Source organism: Numida meleagris, chromosome 2 (assembly GCF_002078875.1).
Source record: "Numida meleagris isolate 19003 breed g44 Domestic line chromosome 2, NumMel1.0, whole genome shotgun sequence".
Taxonomy (NCBI): domain Eukaryota; kingdom Metazoa; phylum Chordata; class Aves; order Galliformes; family Numididae; genus Numida; species Numida meleagris.
The window spans coordinates 83,024,061-83,042,350 of NC_034410.1; the positions used below are offsets into that span (position 1 = coordinate 83,024,061).

At 35.6% G+C, this 18,290-nt stretch overlaps 1 protein-coding gene across 7 annotated transcripts in view; it reads right to left on the reverse strand.

The window, feature by feature from the left end:
* PTPN3 (protein tyrosine phosphatase, non-receptor type 3) overlaps positions 1-18,290 on the reverse strand; it is a 161,217-nt gene that overhangs the window by 20,055 nt on the left and 122,872 nt on the right. For all 7 annotated transcript variants that reach the window (XM_021386948.1, XM_021386949.1, XM_021386950.1 and 4 more), the window contains 6 exons: positions 12,157-12,180; positions 10,371-10,569; positions 8,795-8,872; positions 7,794-7,850; positions 3,743-3,899; positions 1,910-2,067 (listed from right to left, as the gene is read on the reverse strand). In XM_021386948.1, coding sequence (XP_021242623.1) covers positions 1,910-2,067; positions 3,743-3,899; positions 7,794-7,850; positions 8,795-8,872; positions 10,371-10,569; positions 12,157-12,180 — 673 coding nt within the window. The remainder of the gene's footprint in view (positions 1-1,909; positions 2,068-3,742; positions 3,900-7,793; positions 7,851-8,794; positions 8,873-10,370; positions 10,570-12,156; positions 12,181-18,290) is intronic.

An 18,290-nucleotide genomic window follows, 5' to 3' on the forward strand; every position in this document is an offset into this window, starting at 1 on the left:
AAGCGACTTAAGTTTTCCTAGTCAACTGCAAAATTCCCCTGAGAGTATTACTTATATTTTTACATGAAAATAACTTATATTATTGCTAGTTCATCATCATCTCTAGAAGAATTTCTAGAAAGAAACAGAAAATATGAAAGTCACAGATCTAAACTGACTGTTTCCTTGCAAAGTCTTCTTTTCTTATAACACATACTGCACAATTGTGGAAGGGCTAGAAGGAAAATCAAGAAAGTAGAAGAATTAAGCAATAAAAAACAACAAAAATTTATAGACTGATATCTGTTATTACTTGGAATCAACTGTAATACAAAAATTAAAACATTCTATGGACTAAAACTACCTCATTCAACTCTCTTAATACCTGAAAAGGCAAATCTTCAGCACACCTCAGTCTTTTAATATATAATTCTCTCCTATTTTGACAAGTCCTACACCTTTATCTGAAGTGAATGTGGGCAAATGTGTGTATAACCAAAAATTAATTTTAAGGTCAAGTACATTGAGTATATGGTACAAGGCAATAAAATGAACTGGGGGGGAAAACATCACCATAAAAAAAATTGAAGAAATGCAATCATACAATTATAGTTTTGCTGTATTAAATATACATGAAAGCGATTTACCACTGAGTTATTAACCTGGCTGTGCCAGAGCTTTATGTGCTCCACTGAACACTTGTCAAAGAGGTAATTACAGCTTTCATGTTTAAGTAAGATTTAGAATATGGTTTTGTACATAAAATTAAGTGAAACCAATAGGATGCTAAAATCTCCTACTTCATTTAAGAGAAAGAGAAGAGCACACAAAACTTATTCTATTAAATTACTTACTGAATCATAGGACTCAGTACGTATCATAGCTCACTACATTTTTCAGCCTCTACAGCACAAACAAGGGAAGAGAGCTTGATAATCTACATAGCAACCAAACAGCTTCCACCTGTTACGACTCAAGTTCCATTTTAACAGAGCCAAGTTAAAATTTCTACTTTTTGCAGGAGACAAGGAAAAATAATTTCACATAAAGTAATGCTTCTGGAGTTCTCTTGTAGCTGTCTGGCTAAAAGGTTATTTACTGGAGAGAGACTTCCTGAAATTAGTAAGTCATAATAACCAGAATTTCTCCAAAGTTACAAAGCCTACAAAATAAATGTTTGTATCTCCAACAGTAAGAAATGAACACAATTATACGTACAATGTAATACATTCCCATTAGAGAAGCAACGGAATTACCTTTTTCTAATTTCTATGCTAACACTGAAGAACTGTTTTAATAAACTGCAAATATTTTAATGGTCAGCATTCTAGAGTATGCCTTGCTAACATTTTGAAGAACCTAAGAAACATTAATGAATTAATCTATACAGCAGTTCGTTGAGTCTCAACTTGCATACAGGGGAATCTCACCTACAAAGTAATTTGCCCAAGAAGTAACCATCCATGTTTTAGATTGCCAGGAAAAAACATCACAGACTGGACACTACAGACCACATATGGAAATTAACACTGCAACACTTCCACATTAACCTCTCAGAGAAGAAGAGCAGGAACAGTCAAGATGCTGGTGTTATTCCATGAAAGGCAGCAAAACATGAGAATGAGAAAAATCTAAGGATAAAAAAGATGTTTCAGAAATTTCACCTAGTAGCAAGGAAAAACTACATAACTACCTTCTGTCAATCTCCTACTATTCTACTCAATAAAACGATTTTAAAAAAATCAGTGAGCTTTGGGTACTTGAGCTAGAAAAATGTTAATCAAAACTGAGGAGCAACTCATATTCCTGCTCTCTTAAGATGAGACTGAAAGGAAGAAATAAGTTTCCCAAGCAACTAAGCCATGATGTTACTTGCTGGTCACAGCTATTGATCTGTACTAACAGCATTTGAGAGTTGAGTATTACCCACCTCAAACTGATGAATTACTGTCCCACTTTCCAGCCCCTTCCTTAGCTGTTCCATAGACTCATCCAGAGTATCAGCATACTCAGAACAGAGCAGAGCTTCTGGGAGATTCTGGGAATCAGCTTCATCTTCTGATCTAGGCTCCACAAACTGTTTAACTACTGAAAGAAGTATGGAAAATTAAAATTTATTACATAGAGCATTAATGTGCTTCCAATGCATACCAAAATTTTCCAGCTTGTGAGAACAACAAAGTTTGCAAAGATTAAGTTTCAAGGAAGCAAATAATAGCAACAGATTTACTTCATTTAGTTATGTATTATATTACTGTACAAAGGACTAGAGTAAATTGTCCTCATGGATAATTTCCTTTAGGAAAAAGAAATTCCTTAAGGAGCTAATAAAAATGACTATTTCCAAGCACAAAGTTTTTTTTTTTTTGCTGCTACATTGTCTTGAAGAATCATCTGCTGAATAGGGCAATGACTCACAACATTACCATGGTAGAAATCAAGTAAGTTTTACATAAAAAAATTAAAAGATAATTAATGGAATATCTCTACAAGTTTGGAGACCCTCACAGCAAAGCAAACACAAATATATTTACATAATCCCTTTCCATTAGAGGAGCAGCTAAACTATATTTTCTAATTTCTTATTAAATCAGATCCCTCATTTTAACATAAATTACTAAATATTTTTGACAGTTTTTTATAGCATGTCTTGCTAAGATGTTGAAGGACATGAAAAATGTTAATAAAAAACTACACCACAGTTTTGTCTCTCTATGAAAGCTGTTGCATCACAGAACGTGTCCACCTGTGGTTATTCTCTGCAGAGATCAGTATGGCCCATACCTGCCAAACTATAGAAGATGGGAAGTTCTTCATATTTGTGCCTATACAAATGGCTGGCATGGGGCCACAGGATAAGTCTTTAGCTCAAAGCAAAGACTTATCTGCAAGTAGGAAGAGGATTAGGAAAAAAAGTTAAGGAAAGAATAAATACTGCTTAGAGCCAGTGCAGGACTGTGTTCAGGGAAAACAAGACCAAGATCTCATCTACCTTCCTAGAAACATAAGAAATTTAAAATAAAGTAAATTCTACAGAGGCATATAACATTTATGCAGTTTTCTTGCCTCCTGTTTCCCAGCAATGCACAATCTCTTCAGATTTTTAAGTCATAATGTAATTAGAAACTCCTTGCCAAGCCCTTCTATAATCATTGTGTTAAGGTCTTACCATTGCTCCTAGAGAAAGTAAATAATAAACCAGAAGTTTCACTTCACCTGAAACTGCAATCTACATGTGTTTAAAAATGGCACAAGTAAAATGAAGTAGGACTGGTCCCTTGTATTTTAAAACCCTACATATTTCAGAAACTGTCTTGTTGCTAACAGGAACTTAGTGAGTAGACTGCACGGGTCAAGTTCATTATAATCATAAAACATCTATCTTGGGTTGTTTTGATTTGCTATGTAGAATAATTGTGCTGGGGAACAGCACCTCATGTGTATTTGTAAACTTGCAACTAAAGATTTGTGAAATTAAGATCTGATTACAAAAAAAAGTTTTGAAAAGAATCATTCGTTGTTTTGTTAAGTTTAGACTAAGTTAAAAACATAAGAAGAAATTCTAATTTGATAGACTCTTTGTATTCAAGAGAGCCTACAGTTAAAAATATTTATGCTGCTAATTCAAATGCAAGAGGAATTACTTTTTAGCACAGACTTACTTCAAGTGAACCAAAAACACATTTACTTGAATAGATGTACCACCAAGCAGAAGAGCAACAGTCTAAAAAACATTAAAAGTGAATAAAACAAGCCCAGTTACCTTTCCTCCTGACCAAAAGTGCAAGCTCTCTCGTGTGAGATTCTCTGCTGGCTTTTATAAACATGACCACCTGGTCGTGCGTGTGCTCTGAGATATCTCTGCCATTAATTAATACTATCTGATCACCTTCATTCAGTTTTGGAATGCATTTATCAGCCTGTTTCAAGACCAAAAAAGCATATTAATATCATTGCATCCAGATACATAAGCAGGAACAAATCAGAATATTAAGTTCATCATGAAAGCAAATTCTTCAGAGTTCTCTTGACAAAGTTTCATTTTCTGTATCAGAACTTCAAACAAAGGATTCAGATCTAAAGCTGTTTTTGTTGCTTCAAAGCCTCTTAACGAAGACGAGAAACAGTTCAAGCAGCATACTGGTAGCTAAAGGAAGAATTCATATTTATCAGATAGCCATTAAGAAAATGCTCATAATGATCCAAATTTCAGACTCAAAGCCTTAACAAATGAATCTTTCTCTCATAAAAAAAGTCTTCCAGGTGTACAAGATGACATTTATTTTGAGAACAAACTTCATTTTTTACGCAGTGATACTGGAAAGTCCAAATATGACTTTGAGGTTTTTAAACTGAACATACCTTAAGTAACAGGACACTCCCCAGACATGAGCTTCTTTCTACAACTTCAGCTTATACATGTTTTGTATAGAAGATGACTTCTTCCCAATTTCCTTCACTGAGATCTTCACTAAGCTTATGTTATGTCTTGCAACTTACAGCAATTTAGCTCATCTGCTGAACTTCAGGATTTGCTTGGCTTTTTTTTCTGCCACACTTCTTAGAATACTTAGCCTTGTGACCAGCACAAAGATATTAAAGCCATGGACAGAATATGATGATGGTCCTGGTCAACAGGCCCTTGGTGTCCATGTTTGAGTGGGGGGCATTGGACCTCCAAAGGGGATGCCAACCTCAGCCAGCCTTTGAGTCTCATAGTATGAATGGAAAGGATTCTATAACCTTTGAGAAGAGTGTCAACTTACGTAACCATTTTATTATCATTGCTATTCTAATTTTTGTGTTGTTTAGGAAGTATCCAGCTGTACAAAAGTGATATAGTTAAATACACGCTCTATTTTGAATCTTTTATAAATCAGACCTAGTCCAATACAGTCTGTTATTCTCTATTTATAGTTGTTCCCAGTATTTCCTTAATGTTAACACAGGTTCCCTGACCTTTATTCATCTAATGTTACAAGGTCTATCAAAAAGCAAAACATGAAAAAGATGTTCTAATCAGCCCTTTCCTTTTCTTCCTGGTTATGTCTTGAAGGAAGCATGGATAACGTGCCTGAACTAAGTCTATCGTTACCAAATTAAAAAAAGAAAGTGACAGAAAAGAAAGGTGATAATGACAGAATCAATAGGAAAACAAACAACAAACAAAATAAAACACTTCCGCCTACAAAAACAAACTAACCAAAAATAACAATCCAAGCATTTTCTAAAGAAAGAAGTAAAGAAAATAATGAAGGATAGGAAAGATTGACAACGGTGCACGAAAAAGATACAGAAATAGAGGAAGAATGGGAATTAGAAACAGCCATGGTGTTCTTCAACACTGATTTAACTAAGTATTCACAGGTTCCCCAAAGAATCACTCTCATTCTTTGTACAGTTTATGGAGGAAAGACTGAAGGATGCAACTGTGAACAATTGATTTAATCGCTCTAAAATATAATGGTTAGCAATAGCTGAAAAGATAAATGACATAAAGTTCATATCAGTCATACCGGTCATATTAGGTCAGTCTAGGAGTGCCAAGAAGTCAACAAGAACACAGAGGGAATGGTGTCTGAGCTCCTACATTTATCTATAATTCAGATTTCTTGGCTGGTTGCTGGCTATTATTCTTTATTACGGGAGAAGATGAATATTGATGTTCAAAAAAGTTGTGTTAATCATGTGACATGTTAATGCCTCAGCTCTCTTGCTTGATACATTTTATAGTCAGATGTATCTCAAATGGGAATTAATTCTTTCCATGTAAGCATAATTTGTAGATTTTTCAGATACTGAGCTTTTTCTGACAATTAATTATGTCAGAGGCTTCCTGTCCTGTCGACTCACCCAATGTTTCATTTCATGCTAGTCTCTTTGTTATTGTTCCAAGAAGCCTGCATACTATTTTTCAATCAAAAGCTCTACTAAATACAACTATAACAACTTCTGTATCATCTTAAGACATTAATACTGCTTCTGGGGAAAAAAAAACCAAAACAACACGACAGTATAGGAATTTTATTTTAAAAAATACCAGATGCAATAAATGGTGGTTCTCTTGCTACTCTGTCCTCAAATCTCCCCAGCACTTTAGATTTCTGCTATAGTAGAAGGGAATTTTAAAAAAACTTTAGGATGCCAAAAAGGATATACTGCCTTGTGTGTACATTTATTTCCCTTTCTCCACAAAAGACAGATCTCACAGGCATCACTGAGGTTCCATGGAACTAAAATAAACCAAAACCAGATTCCATACAACTACTTATACTTACAAATGTCAGCTGTATGACATTAAGTTGTCAAGAGCAAGTGAAATCTAGTTTACAGAAAAAATATAATCAGTGTTAATATTGTTATGTTCTAAAAATAAGTACTTTTTTCCTGTGGCTGTAACACGATGTGATTTCTCTAGCTCTGCTGTTGAGTATATTGCATTGGATAAAGATTTCCAGTATAGCCTCTCCAACCTTTGATAACATGCTCACTTAGTGTTTTTTTCATCTAGGGAGCTAATAAGCTCCCTATTGCATCTATGCCAATACCTGCTAATTGGGGACACTTAAATGAAGTGTGTAAGTTAGAAGTCCAGCCTTTTTCCAATCAGAAAAGATAAAAACAGTTCAGAATTTCTGTACCTCCCAGAAGACAATCTGAATCTGCCAAAGGAAATCACTGCCTCTGGAAAAGTATTTTTTGTTTCCCAAGTGCAGAATAAGCCTGCTTAAGTATCACTTCAGTATCTCAAATCACCTTTATGAAGTTTGCTAGGTTTGCAAATCTGCTGTTTTATTTTCACTTTGTGGATTTAAGTTGTAATTATAATTTTCCACTATTCTTCTATTCACATAATTATTGTAGTCCTTAACTGAGTTCAGTGCACCGCGTAAGTCAAGCCATAAATTTTAAGCAGGATAAAATAAGAAGTTCTCAAACAATCTGTTTTACCTTGCTTTACATTGTGACATTCAGATACTAGCTCTGTGAGTGCTTATCAAATTTAAAGAGCCTATAATATTCAAAGCACTCCAGACTTTTAAGTCAGGACTATCTCCTATCAAGTTAGCACTGGGATTATCTTATGAGAGTTGGTAAATAAATTTGAAAGAAAGTGAGTGAAAAAAAAACCTTAAGATGAGAGAGCGTGTCCTTACAAATTTTTCATAGAAAAAAGTTAGCAAGGTATTATATCACTATTATTAGTTCACAATTCAACACAATGACTGTGCTGGTTCCAATGAATGTTCCACCTAGTCCAGAAATATTTCGATATGCAAAAATGCATGGAAAAACAGGACCAGTGCATCCTTTGTCAAGGAATTTCACAAGTCTGTGTTGCATGAAGAGCTACTACTTTTCATTCATTTTCAGCCTGACTTTCACCAACTAATTTGATAGTCCTACTGCTTTAAAATGGAATCCCCTGCTCCCCATTTCACAGAGCTCCAAATCTTGCAGAACTCTGCTTTATCTCCCTTAAATTGTTTCTTTTTCATAGGCTGCAGAGGCCCATACTACTCACTTTTGTACTGCACCTTCAATCACCCTGTTTGCATTTTCCAAGTTCTAGTGCACTTTTTGAAATGATGGGAGAAAGCAAATAAGCTTTCCAACTGTCTGTTGTTTGACTAACAATTCCCAACCTTTTCATCCATGGCTCAAAAAAATAACTGCTCAGATCAGTTTCTAAAGAGAACAGCTCAGTTGCAATTCCATAGTGGTTATCCATTTCCAAATTCCTGTGAGTAAAGCTTAGAAAAATGGTGGAAGCAGCAATAACAGAAAGATTAAAATGGTAAGATATTACTTACAGGTGATCCTGGAGTTATTCTTGATACCACTAAGGGCATTTTTTGATCTATACCACCCTAAAGGAATGTCAAGTAAATAATGACCATCAATACATCATTACCATAAGCATAAGCATTTTAAATAAACAACCACCTCCTTTTGTTTTCATATAAAATTTGTTCTCTGTCACTAGATGTCAGTAAGATTGGATTTTCATAAGCAAATGTCAGGACAGGTGTACGTTTTTTCCAGTAGACTTGACCCAGTGGCTTGGTTTTCCATACATTTTAACAGGCAATAAGCAGATCAAATGAAGCATTATTCAAACCCTATCCTTCAAACAAGCCTAATTCAACATTTGAACTCAGAAGGCGGACAGGATTAAGGTATTATGGTGAGTATGCAAGACATCAGATAGGATTGAAGCTCCAAACATCTATATTTCCTTATTTCCTTTATGTAAAGCTCTATCAATGCTTCACCGATAAATAGCAAGGCAAAATGACAAACATGACTCTGATTTTGATAGTATCGTTATTTTATCTGTTTAAATGGAATTTTGGTGATGCAATTAGAAAATTTGCAGGGGAATCAATACTTGTTTCCATTTTCATAATTCATTTTCACCTCTCCGATGTGATTGACGTATTTGATAAGATAGCACAAGCTATTTAACTTGTTTTATAATACAGAGAAAGATTTCTCTAGAAATTAGTATCTTAAATTAGGTTTCCAAGTCCATATTTAGGCAGCAAAACAGGCAGTTTACTCTGGAAATGTCTCGCATCCATAGTATATGCAACTAAAGAATAGAGAAGTAGAAAAAGCCTATTTTCATAAATATGATTTTATCATTAAAGGACTAGGCTGCCATTTCTATAAATTTTTGAGTCCTTAAGAAATTCCTGTGGAATATACCGATTTCTCTGAAGTATTACATTAAAAATGAAAAATAATCATAATGTCAAATCATGGTATCTACATAAATCATTTAAAAATAACAAAAAGATTGCTGATTTACCTTTAGATTAAATCCAAACTTCCCATCTTCATCTGGTGTGATACGCACCAAAAGTAAATCTCCCTCAATTACTTCATTCTGCAATACACAGAAAAAGTAATGCCAAACTTCTTTAAGTCTTAAAACAAAACAGCAGAAAATTACAGTATAGTGTACTTGCATTTAGACATGCTGCACAATAATTCTCTATGTAAATCCATGTTTTAAAAAGCAAGAAGCTAAGGTTAAAGAATACACCCAATCACAACCTTTAAAAATCATAAAAATTGCAACAAGGCCTGCTCTGAAAGTAATGCCTCTTATCTTATGATATTAGTCCATGACTTCAGAGGTGGATGTTGGTGGTATGGCAGTAGAGGTTGAACCTTCCCAGCAACATTCCATTACATTTTGTTGTCACTCGACAGATGGCAGCAGAGGGGCAGTCTGACAGAATGGCGTCTGACATGGAAGTGCATTTGAAGCAAAGGAGTGTAACTCATTTCCTCCATGTGGAAAAAACTGCACCCATCAACATTCATCCATGCTTGCTGAACATCTGTAGAGACTAAGCAGTGGATGTGAGCACAGTGGTGATGGGTGGTGCAATGGCACCAGCAGGTCACCTCTGTTGGCACAGACTGTTGCAAGTGTGGCATGCAGGCTCTTGTCCATTGCTGGCAAAAATGCATAGTTAATGGTGGTCACGACGCTGAAAAATATTTTTTTGTAGCTGAGAATCTTCTCTACCGAATAGTGTTATAGTGCTCTTTGTACCGGTTGTACTTTTCATTGAAATAAATAGGAGGCATTACTTTTGAAGCAACCAACTCATAGTGGCAAATTTATTCTGTGCTTTTTCTGTCCTTACACTGATACTCTCATCTCAGCTTTTTCAATTGATACCTACTAAAACTTTCAGTGTATTGTCATAGCTAAAGGTGACAAAAAAAAAGAAAAGAAAAGAAAGTTAGATACAACACACTTGAAATACTTTTACTCTAAGGATTACAGCCTAACTACATTTTCTTCAACATTTCTCCTCTAGAAGGGTGCACTGATATCTTCTCCAAGAAATTGCCAAGCCAGAATGATTAAAATTTGGCTACAGCCAGTTAGAAAGCTGTTTAACACAGCTCTGGAACAGGCTGGAGAAAAGGTGAGGGATGATCTGCCATTGTAAAGCTAGCAGGGAGCAGCTGCTCTCTAGTCAACTCTAAATTCGAAATATGATTTCTAGCCATCCCAGATAGGAGTTGTGCTTGGTATCAAGACATACAGCAGCTTGAGCGATCTCATCTTAAAGCTAATGAGACATAGTCATGCAAGGATTCCCATTCCATTAAGAAATTCCCACAGATACTGCTGGAAAACTGGTCACTATTAGGTCACACTATCAGTGTGCATGGTAGGTTTGCCTATCACATTGTATATACAGCCTTGGAGAAATCTGAGTAAGACAAGAAGCTTTATTCCTATTACTGCATAAAACATGCTCATCCCAAAATAAAACCACAGTTTTTGTGGGTTCTTAATCTACAGTTCAAAGCCACACATGGTACCTGTTTTGACTTGAAAAGAATGCAACTGAACATACCTTATCACAGTAGTACTGACTGGAATCTTCTGTTGAGCTACTTTTGGTAACATTATCATAAGTTTCTAGGAAGTGTTTATCCACCCCTTCCAGAGGGTAGGAGTCAGAAATGTTACAAACTCCATTGGGAGACTGAGTCAAGGCTTTAGGTGAGGTATGGGTCAGAGAATTCCTTGTTGGACTATTTCCCAATAAATTCCTTCATTAAAAAATAAATAAAAATTAGAAAGGTATCGTTATCCAGATTTTTACATTAAACTGAGCAAAATATGCAAATGTATTGCTCAGATAAAAGAACAAGTCGTTTTTATACTCGAGGTTAAACAGCACTTCTTGACATGCAAAGTAATAGGATTGGAGAATGATCTACGTATATCATTTGATCAGCGGAGATCTGGAAGAATGGACAGAATAAAACTAGAGCACGAGAAACATTTTTAGCAAAATACTTGAAGGTCAACAGTGAAAGGCACTGCTGAAGTGGTACATGAAATCACAGCAACAAAGGAGGAAACGAGAGCAAACCCCAAGGGAAAGCACTTCAGCTGCCAATTCTATTCACCTGTATTATCCCACTGCAGAGAGATCTTTCACTTGCATCATAGATCATCATGATCAGGGCAGTACACTCTGCAAGCACACTCTGTCGTGCTACTGACAACCAGCACTACAATGAATTATATTTGATCCTTGCAAGTATGCATGCTGTTAGTTGTTTTTTACAGAGCGTATACAATTCATTATCTAGTTCACCATTCCTAAAAGCAATATCAAACTCTCACAGGGTGGTAGTAGCAGAAGTAAATCCCAGCATTAAAATTTGTAAATTCAACCATTTGTCTCTGCTTTGGTACTAGTCTAATGATATATATGAGCTTTTCTGAATCATTCCTGGGGGCCACTGCTAGCTGTCAGTGAAGAAATAAAACTACATTATAGAGAAATGTAACTGAGGCTTTTTACATACAAGATTTGCAATGCAGCAACTATTGATAACACAATCATTTATTTCTTGGTTTGTAGAAATCTGACTGCAACTAACAAACACGATAACAGAGGTCAACAGGCTAACTTATTTTTGCCTTAATATTTCTGCTGTTCAGTTTTACTACATGTAATTGGCAGTGTGAATGAAATGCTTTCAGAAACATACAAGATTTTCAGTTACCACAGAAAATATTCTTTGGACACATTATTCACTTGGCTCTTTCAATAACTTTAAAATATTTTAGCAAACTGAAACAACACTTAAAAAAAGGAATTATAAGTTTTATTTGGTAGCTTCCAAGAGGTTTTCATGATTCCCATGAGGTCAGTGTTCAGCAAGCAGGAACCATGTGTATGTAAACACATCATAACACACTTTTCAGAATACAGCTGATTTAAAAACAAAATTTCACTTGCAACTTAGAAGTTTAGTTCTTAATGATTTCCCACCACAGAAAAAATTAACACTGGAAGAATATGACAAATTCTCAGTTATTGCCTTCTGGCAATGAAATTACCTGTGAATTTTGGCATCATTAAACTTTTAAAAAAGAAACCGAACAGTTAAAGAAAATAATTGTTTTGTTTTGTTAACAGTGCTTAGACACTTAGGATTTAAGACTTCTCATATCGTGATCCAAAAACTTAATTTTTAAGAAAAGATTTACAATCTTCATTAGTTTAAACACTTATTTCTGCTTTCAATCATACAAGACCAGCACTTAAAAAAAGCAATTCAAGTTATGTATTTTATTAATATCTTAAAGATTTCATAGTAGGAAGTTTGAAGACAACTCACTTTGGTGATTCTTGTTCAGATGGCCTGTCAAAAATAAATAAATAAAAATCAGCAAGTGAACATAAATTAAATCTTAAAGAAAACAGGAACTCAATTCTAATTAGCAAAAAAAAAAAAGCCTGTGTAAAAGCCAAAAGATGTGCTGACAGTAAATTAAAAAATACGTAATCCTGTGCAGAAAGTCAGTCTAAATCAGTCAGTGAGGGAATCTGTGAAACACTCAACAAAGAATCACCGGGTTGCTCTAACTACTCACTTCCACTTCTGGCACAAGCCCATCTACCAACAATAGGCATCTGCTACTGCAGCTTGAACTGTGCTGGAGTTTACAGAGGCAATTATTTAACAGGATACGCTACATTGTTTGAAAACGTTTTAGATGTGGATCACAATGACTAAAGATGTCACCGATGGTATTTCTTTACATTTAGGTAATGAGAAATTAGCATAGGCTGCTTTTAGAAGCATTAGTTACAGTGCAAGAGTAGAACAGATGCTGACAGAATTTTAACATAAAACGTAACTAAAGCTGTAGCTTCACAGACCAGGACAAACTAACACAGAAAAAAGGATGGTTAATTAGGGTTTTTCAAAGAGCAGCTTGGCTGACTGTAACAGCATAATCAATAGACTGTCCACACATGTGGCATCTGACATGAATAAACTCTCTTCTCTGCTCATTATCATGTAGGAATGAAGGAATCTAACTGTAAAATTTACTGTGCTAGAATAAACTGTAGTTTAAACTGGGAATGAAAAGAATGCAAGCAGCAGTAAATTGTGTTAGACTGGTTACCTAGCCCAGTGTTCTGTTTTCAGAAGTGGCATACTAATACTTATTGAGAAATGAGACATTTAGCGATGCTTTGTGAGAAGACACGATCCAACAGTTGGCAGTTCTGGGAATTCTGTTGTGGTTTATTCAACTGTACTTAAATAAAAACTGATTAACAGTAGAGTAGTTGGAAACAGAAACAACTGATAATCCTATCATGAAGCAGTCCTAGTCTTCTAGAATATACACAGAATTTCCTTCAAGGTTGTGCAGGTGGAAGAGACAAATCAAGACAAGTTAGAGGCTTCTCTACTTATTACTGACTGCCTAGACCCTTTAGAACCCAATTACTACACTCCCATGCCTGCCCCCACCTCATTATTGTAAATACCTCAGCAAATGAGAGGACTTGGCTGCTCAGAACAAGTCCTGAGCTACAGGCGCACTCCCAACACAGAGCCCTTCACCAAAACTACCCTGTCAGATGTCTCTGTTCCAGAAAGAGGTCACAGCTGCAGGTGAGAACTGTTCAGGTGGCGCAGTATTTACCGTACAGCAAGCTGTGTCATGATACAGTTTACTTACTTGATGAAAGCTGTACATGAATATACTGATGCTTTTCATGCAAAGGAGAGCAATGCCTCAAGTTTGTATTTCTTTTCCAATGACTTCTCCTGAATTTAGTAACCTAGCTACACCCATTATGGCATGGCCTTTTTTGGTCTGTCAAAACTATTGTGCTCCTCTCCTCACTCTATTCAGTTAGCCAACAAAGTTAAAAAAGGTTTTAAATTAAAGGACAGGACTTAAATACTATCCATTACTGTTTTCCCTTTAAACATTTCATCACAATAATTACCCAATAATGAAGACATAAATTAACTCTAAGAATATGAAATGAGTTCACACTGCTGTTATTACTGTTTGACAATGAATCATATATTGTATTCCATCAAAACTACAGTAAAAAGGTAAATACCATTCTTGTTCAGTTTCCTTATAAGAATTCTGTAACATAAACAAATTCCTCCTTGAGAGGCAGAGATGGTGGGATTCCACAAGAATTTGTGAAGGTTTGGTTGTGCATGCTTATTTTTCTAAACACAACAGTTCACCTTCACTGCAGCCATGCCCCACTTTGTGATCCCACTGACACTCACTCCCATTCTCACAGAATTACCTCCAGCTCTCCTTGTTTGCAATCCCTGTAGTACTTCTACTGCCTAATTGCCAGCAGTGCAAAAGATCCTTTGGCACCATGCACACACACATGCTGCCTGAGCAGTCAATCTAATCAGCGCAGACAACTGTTGAGCTCACACTGGAGTTACTCAGTGAGCGAAGGTTGAAGTTTTTTTTCTGCCTAGTCAATGATTTTTCACTGAGCTTGTTAAAAATAATTTCCACCTTTGAAAGCTCCACACCTACCTACGATTTGACTGCAGTCGTCCAGACTTTCTGAAGTGGGAAGACAGGCAGTGCAGTGACACAAGCTTTTATTTATTTTAGTTTAAGCTAATTGATTTTCTTCTGATGGAAAGAACAATGAAGCTGTACATTTTTGTGTGTTCTGCCACAGAAGGGATACAGCCCTATTACTAATTTCTGTGCAGAATTCAAGTTGTCATAAGTTAACCCTCTTGAAACTTCCACCAAGAACTACATACCAGAAAATTCTGATGCAACTAGATGCAATGTCTCTATTTTAATATAATCTCTTTCCTCCCCACCTCTAGAGAGTGAGGCCCTCTGAAGCAGAAGAAAACACTTGCACTTTCATTCATATACTGTGTATTAACAAATAGCAGATTCTCAATCACCTCAATAACGTATCTGGAGACTTAACTGTGAGATACAAATTCTTTGTAATACTTGCTAAAGGTTCATCTGCTGAATTATTGCGCTTTAATTCAGCTATATCAGTCTGAAGGAGTTACTGAATCATTCTGCAACCTTTTCGAGTATAAAAAGGTTACCTAGAAAATGACCAAATTCAACCCCTACAGAATTCATCAGTGACAAGAGAGCTGTGTCTTCATAAAGTCTGCAGCAGCACAGTATGCTATAGCTGAAGACTTTTAATCTTCACAACTCAGTGAAATATTACTTCTGACACATACTTATTCACCAATGTAATGAAGTACTTTGAACAGGAATACTAAGATAATATTTTCTGGCTATACTGTAGTCCACATTTTACTAAGATATCTTCCTCATTTCACAACAAACAACAAGCCAACAAGCACCATATTTTAAATCAATAAAAGAGAACACTCACCAGACCAACCAATCGACTTTTTCATCAAGAAAAAGAGACATTCCTTGCAAGGAGATTAAACTTTCCATTGGTTCTACTTGCAGTTTTGAAGTGTTTGCATGCTACTTCTCTTCCTTACTCCACTGTGTATCTAAAAAGATGCCATTTCAATCTTTCACTCACTACAGAGTGCTCTGTCAGTGATAATCTTTACAATGAAACTCTTTACTGAGAAAATCTACCTCTCTTCCGTCAAGTTTCAAGGAAAGACCCCTCCTCCTCAGATGCGTGCCTTACCAGAGAATTTGCTATTCTGAGAATTGATGATGACAAGGTAAAGTAAAATCCCAAGAGAAAAGGGATAACTGAAACAATAGAACTGTAGCAAAACTCCCTCTCTACAAACAACAGAAGGAAACATCTGTAGGTTTTGCCCTTGTAGCATTCTTCAAGTTATTGAAGCTTCTTTTCTCTAACACCTGCAGGCGTGGGGAGACTGAATGCAGCAGTATTTCCATTATCATCTCTTTTCTGAGAACTACCCACTTAAACTGGGATTATTATTCATAAACAAATTAAACAGAATATATTTATAGCTTCATCTTTTATGCTGCTTTTTAGACAAATTTATATACAGCAAGAGTTGCACAGTTAAGATCAGAAATTCTGGGACCGTGTGAACAGAAAGACTGTTTAAGAAGGCTACATAGATTCTTTCAGCTTTATACTTCAGTACTATTACAGAAAAACTTGTGGCTTTCACAGTGTGGTCAAGTTTTTCAGTGATTTTCTGTAAGTTCCAAACATCCATATTGATAAGCTGCTGCATTAACCATGAAAGGACTACAGTTCTTCTACAGTTCCTGTACTGACCATACTTCATACAGAGTCATGCATTCTGGTAATTTTCAAATGCTGAACTTGCTGCACAATTTGCTTTATCAGAGATTTGCATTTTGGCTTTAGAGGTTTTTGACTGACTAGCAAAAAGTATAGTACATTTTAATAAAGACACACGTTTAAAAGAGAGATTTATGTAAGTAGGATATACACATGTTCTCTTTCTATGCATATTTGAGTGGAAGAGCACTGTAAAATTCATAGTAGTCCATTAGCAACAGTCTTAAAACCTTAATTTGAAACTCATGGGGTGTTTGACCCAAGATCACTTAGTGGTGGTTCTGAAAGTTATGTGTAACAACTTGAGGTCACGATTTCTAAAGTTGTAACATTCCTATGCTTCTTTACAAAATGTTTGGTCTTTATTTCACAGTAGCTTAGGCTCCAGATTTCACATGTGTTTTATCTTGTCTAGTTGATGGCAAGCGGCTTTTGCAAGCTTCCATTGACAAAGGTGTAGAAATGGAACAGAGGGAGGACAGAGAAGTGATGTTTATATTAATGAGCAAACTAAGAAACATATGGTATAGCACAGCATACGGTATAATCCCAAGTGAGGGTCCAGGAAGAATATTTTAATTCTAGGTTTATCTGAATATGAACTAAATAAAAAATAAAAATAAAAACCAGAGAAAAACTATAGAAAAGTCTCAAGAAAAAAAGAACAACCAACAACATTTAAGTTCAATGCAGCAGATGAGGAGGATGCAAATGGTAAGCAATGGAATGACAAGGTTAAGCAAAGTGAAATTGAAATATCCTGAGATCTACTGCCTACTACTGGAAGAGCATCTCCCTTCAGAAAGACCAAAGTATATGAACAAAGACGACAGACTTATGAAATCATGAGATTTTGTAAGAACAAGGAATTAAACATGTTTGTATGTGATTAAGGACTGAAGTAAAAAGCACTTAAAATTGAGTTCTCTAAAAGTATTTCTAATTTTATATCAAGATAATAGTTAATGGAATTTATCTGATACATCTCAAGAGTACTTCCAGCAAGAGAAAAGCTTTAAAAACGTTGCATACAAAAATATCTTTGTTAGAATAAAAATGTATTTCTATAGTAAGTTTACCAGCTCTCACCATGGAGCTACAGTTTATTGTCTATCAAAACAGTAAGCTGAAAGAATTGAACAAATGCAGCCTAAGTTCAGGAAATCTATTTTCAATGCAATGCCTTCGTCAGATGATACATCACACTTACATTAGGAACGTATATGCACTTCCAGAAATTCATAGCATAATGACAGTGAATTTCCTTTTGTATGCTAGTTCATCCATTTATTTCCTTCCCCTCTAACTGTGGGACTGCATACATTATGCCATCTATATCACCAGCAAAGGATAGTTTTAGAATGTAAGTTAAAGATGTTTACAGCTTTGGCAAGCATGTTTAACAAAGGAAAAAGTTCACGCACGAACATATTGCACTTATAACAAGTAAAATTACAGAATTGAAGTAATTTAAGTTGGGAGGGAGCAGGGGAGGACATTAAACCATGCTCTCATTCAAAGACTGGCAAACTTTAAAGTTAGATAAGGATGATCAGGTCCTTGTCTTGATGAGTTTTTAATCTCTCCAGGGATAGGAAAAATCTCAGCCTTTCTGTCAATCTGTCTGAGGTCTTAATGAAGCTCAGCATGAATTTCATCTTCCTTGTGACTTTTCAGCATTTCCCTTGCTGTAACTTGGATTCATCACCTCACATGTTTTTGTTGCAAGACCTCCAAGAAGAGTCTGATTCTATTTTCTTGATAACCTGCTTTTGGCAGCCTAAGGCAAAAACATGACTGACTCCCCCTGCTCCAGTCTTCTGACTCTTCTCATACATCATATGCTATCATCTGTGAATAATTAGCCAGATTTATCTTGCTGATTAATCAACAGTGAGTCTTTACACAGAAGTACAAGATCTAGACAGACTCATCTGTCAATTTTTCTTACTGACTGATACTATAACTCATCTCTTAGAAACGTATTTTACAACAATCTTTCTGAAACACAGATTAAATAGAATCTTTGTCATGGTTTTATGATTTTCGGTTATTGGTATTCCACATCATAACATCATGTAGTGAATGTACCTGGTTCTCAGAAGAGAAGGACTACTACAGTCCCCACGGCACTTTGCTCCTCTGTTACCATTTTCCAGCCGGAGGGAAAAGATAAAAGCTCGCAGTATAAAAACTTGCAGA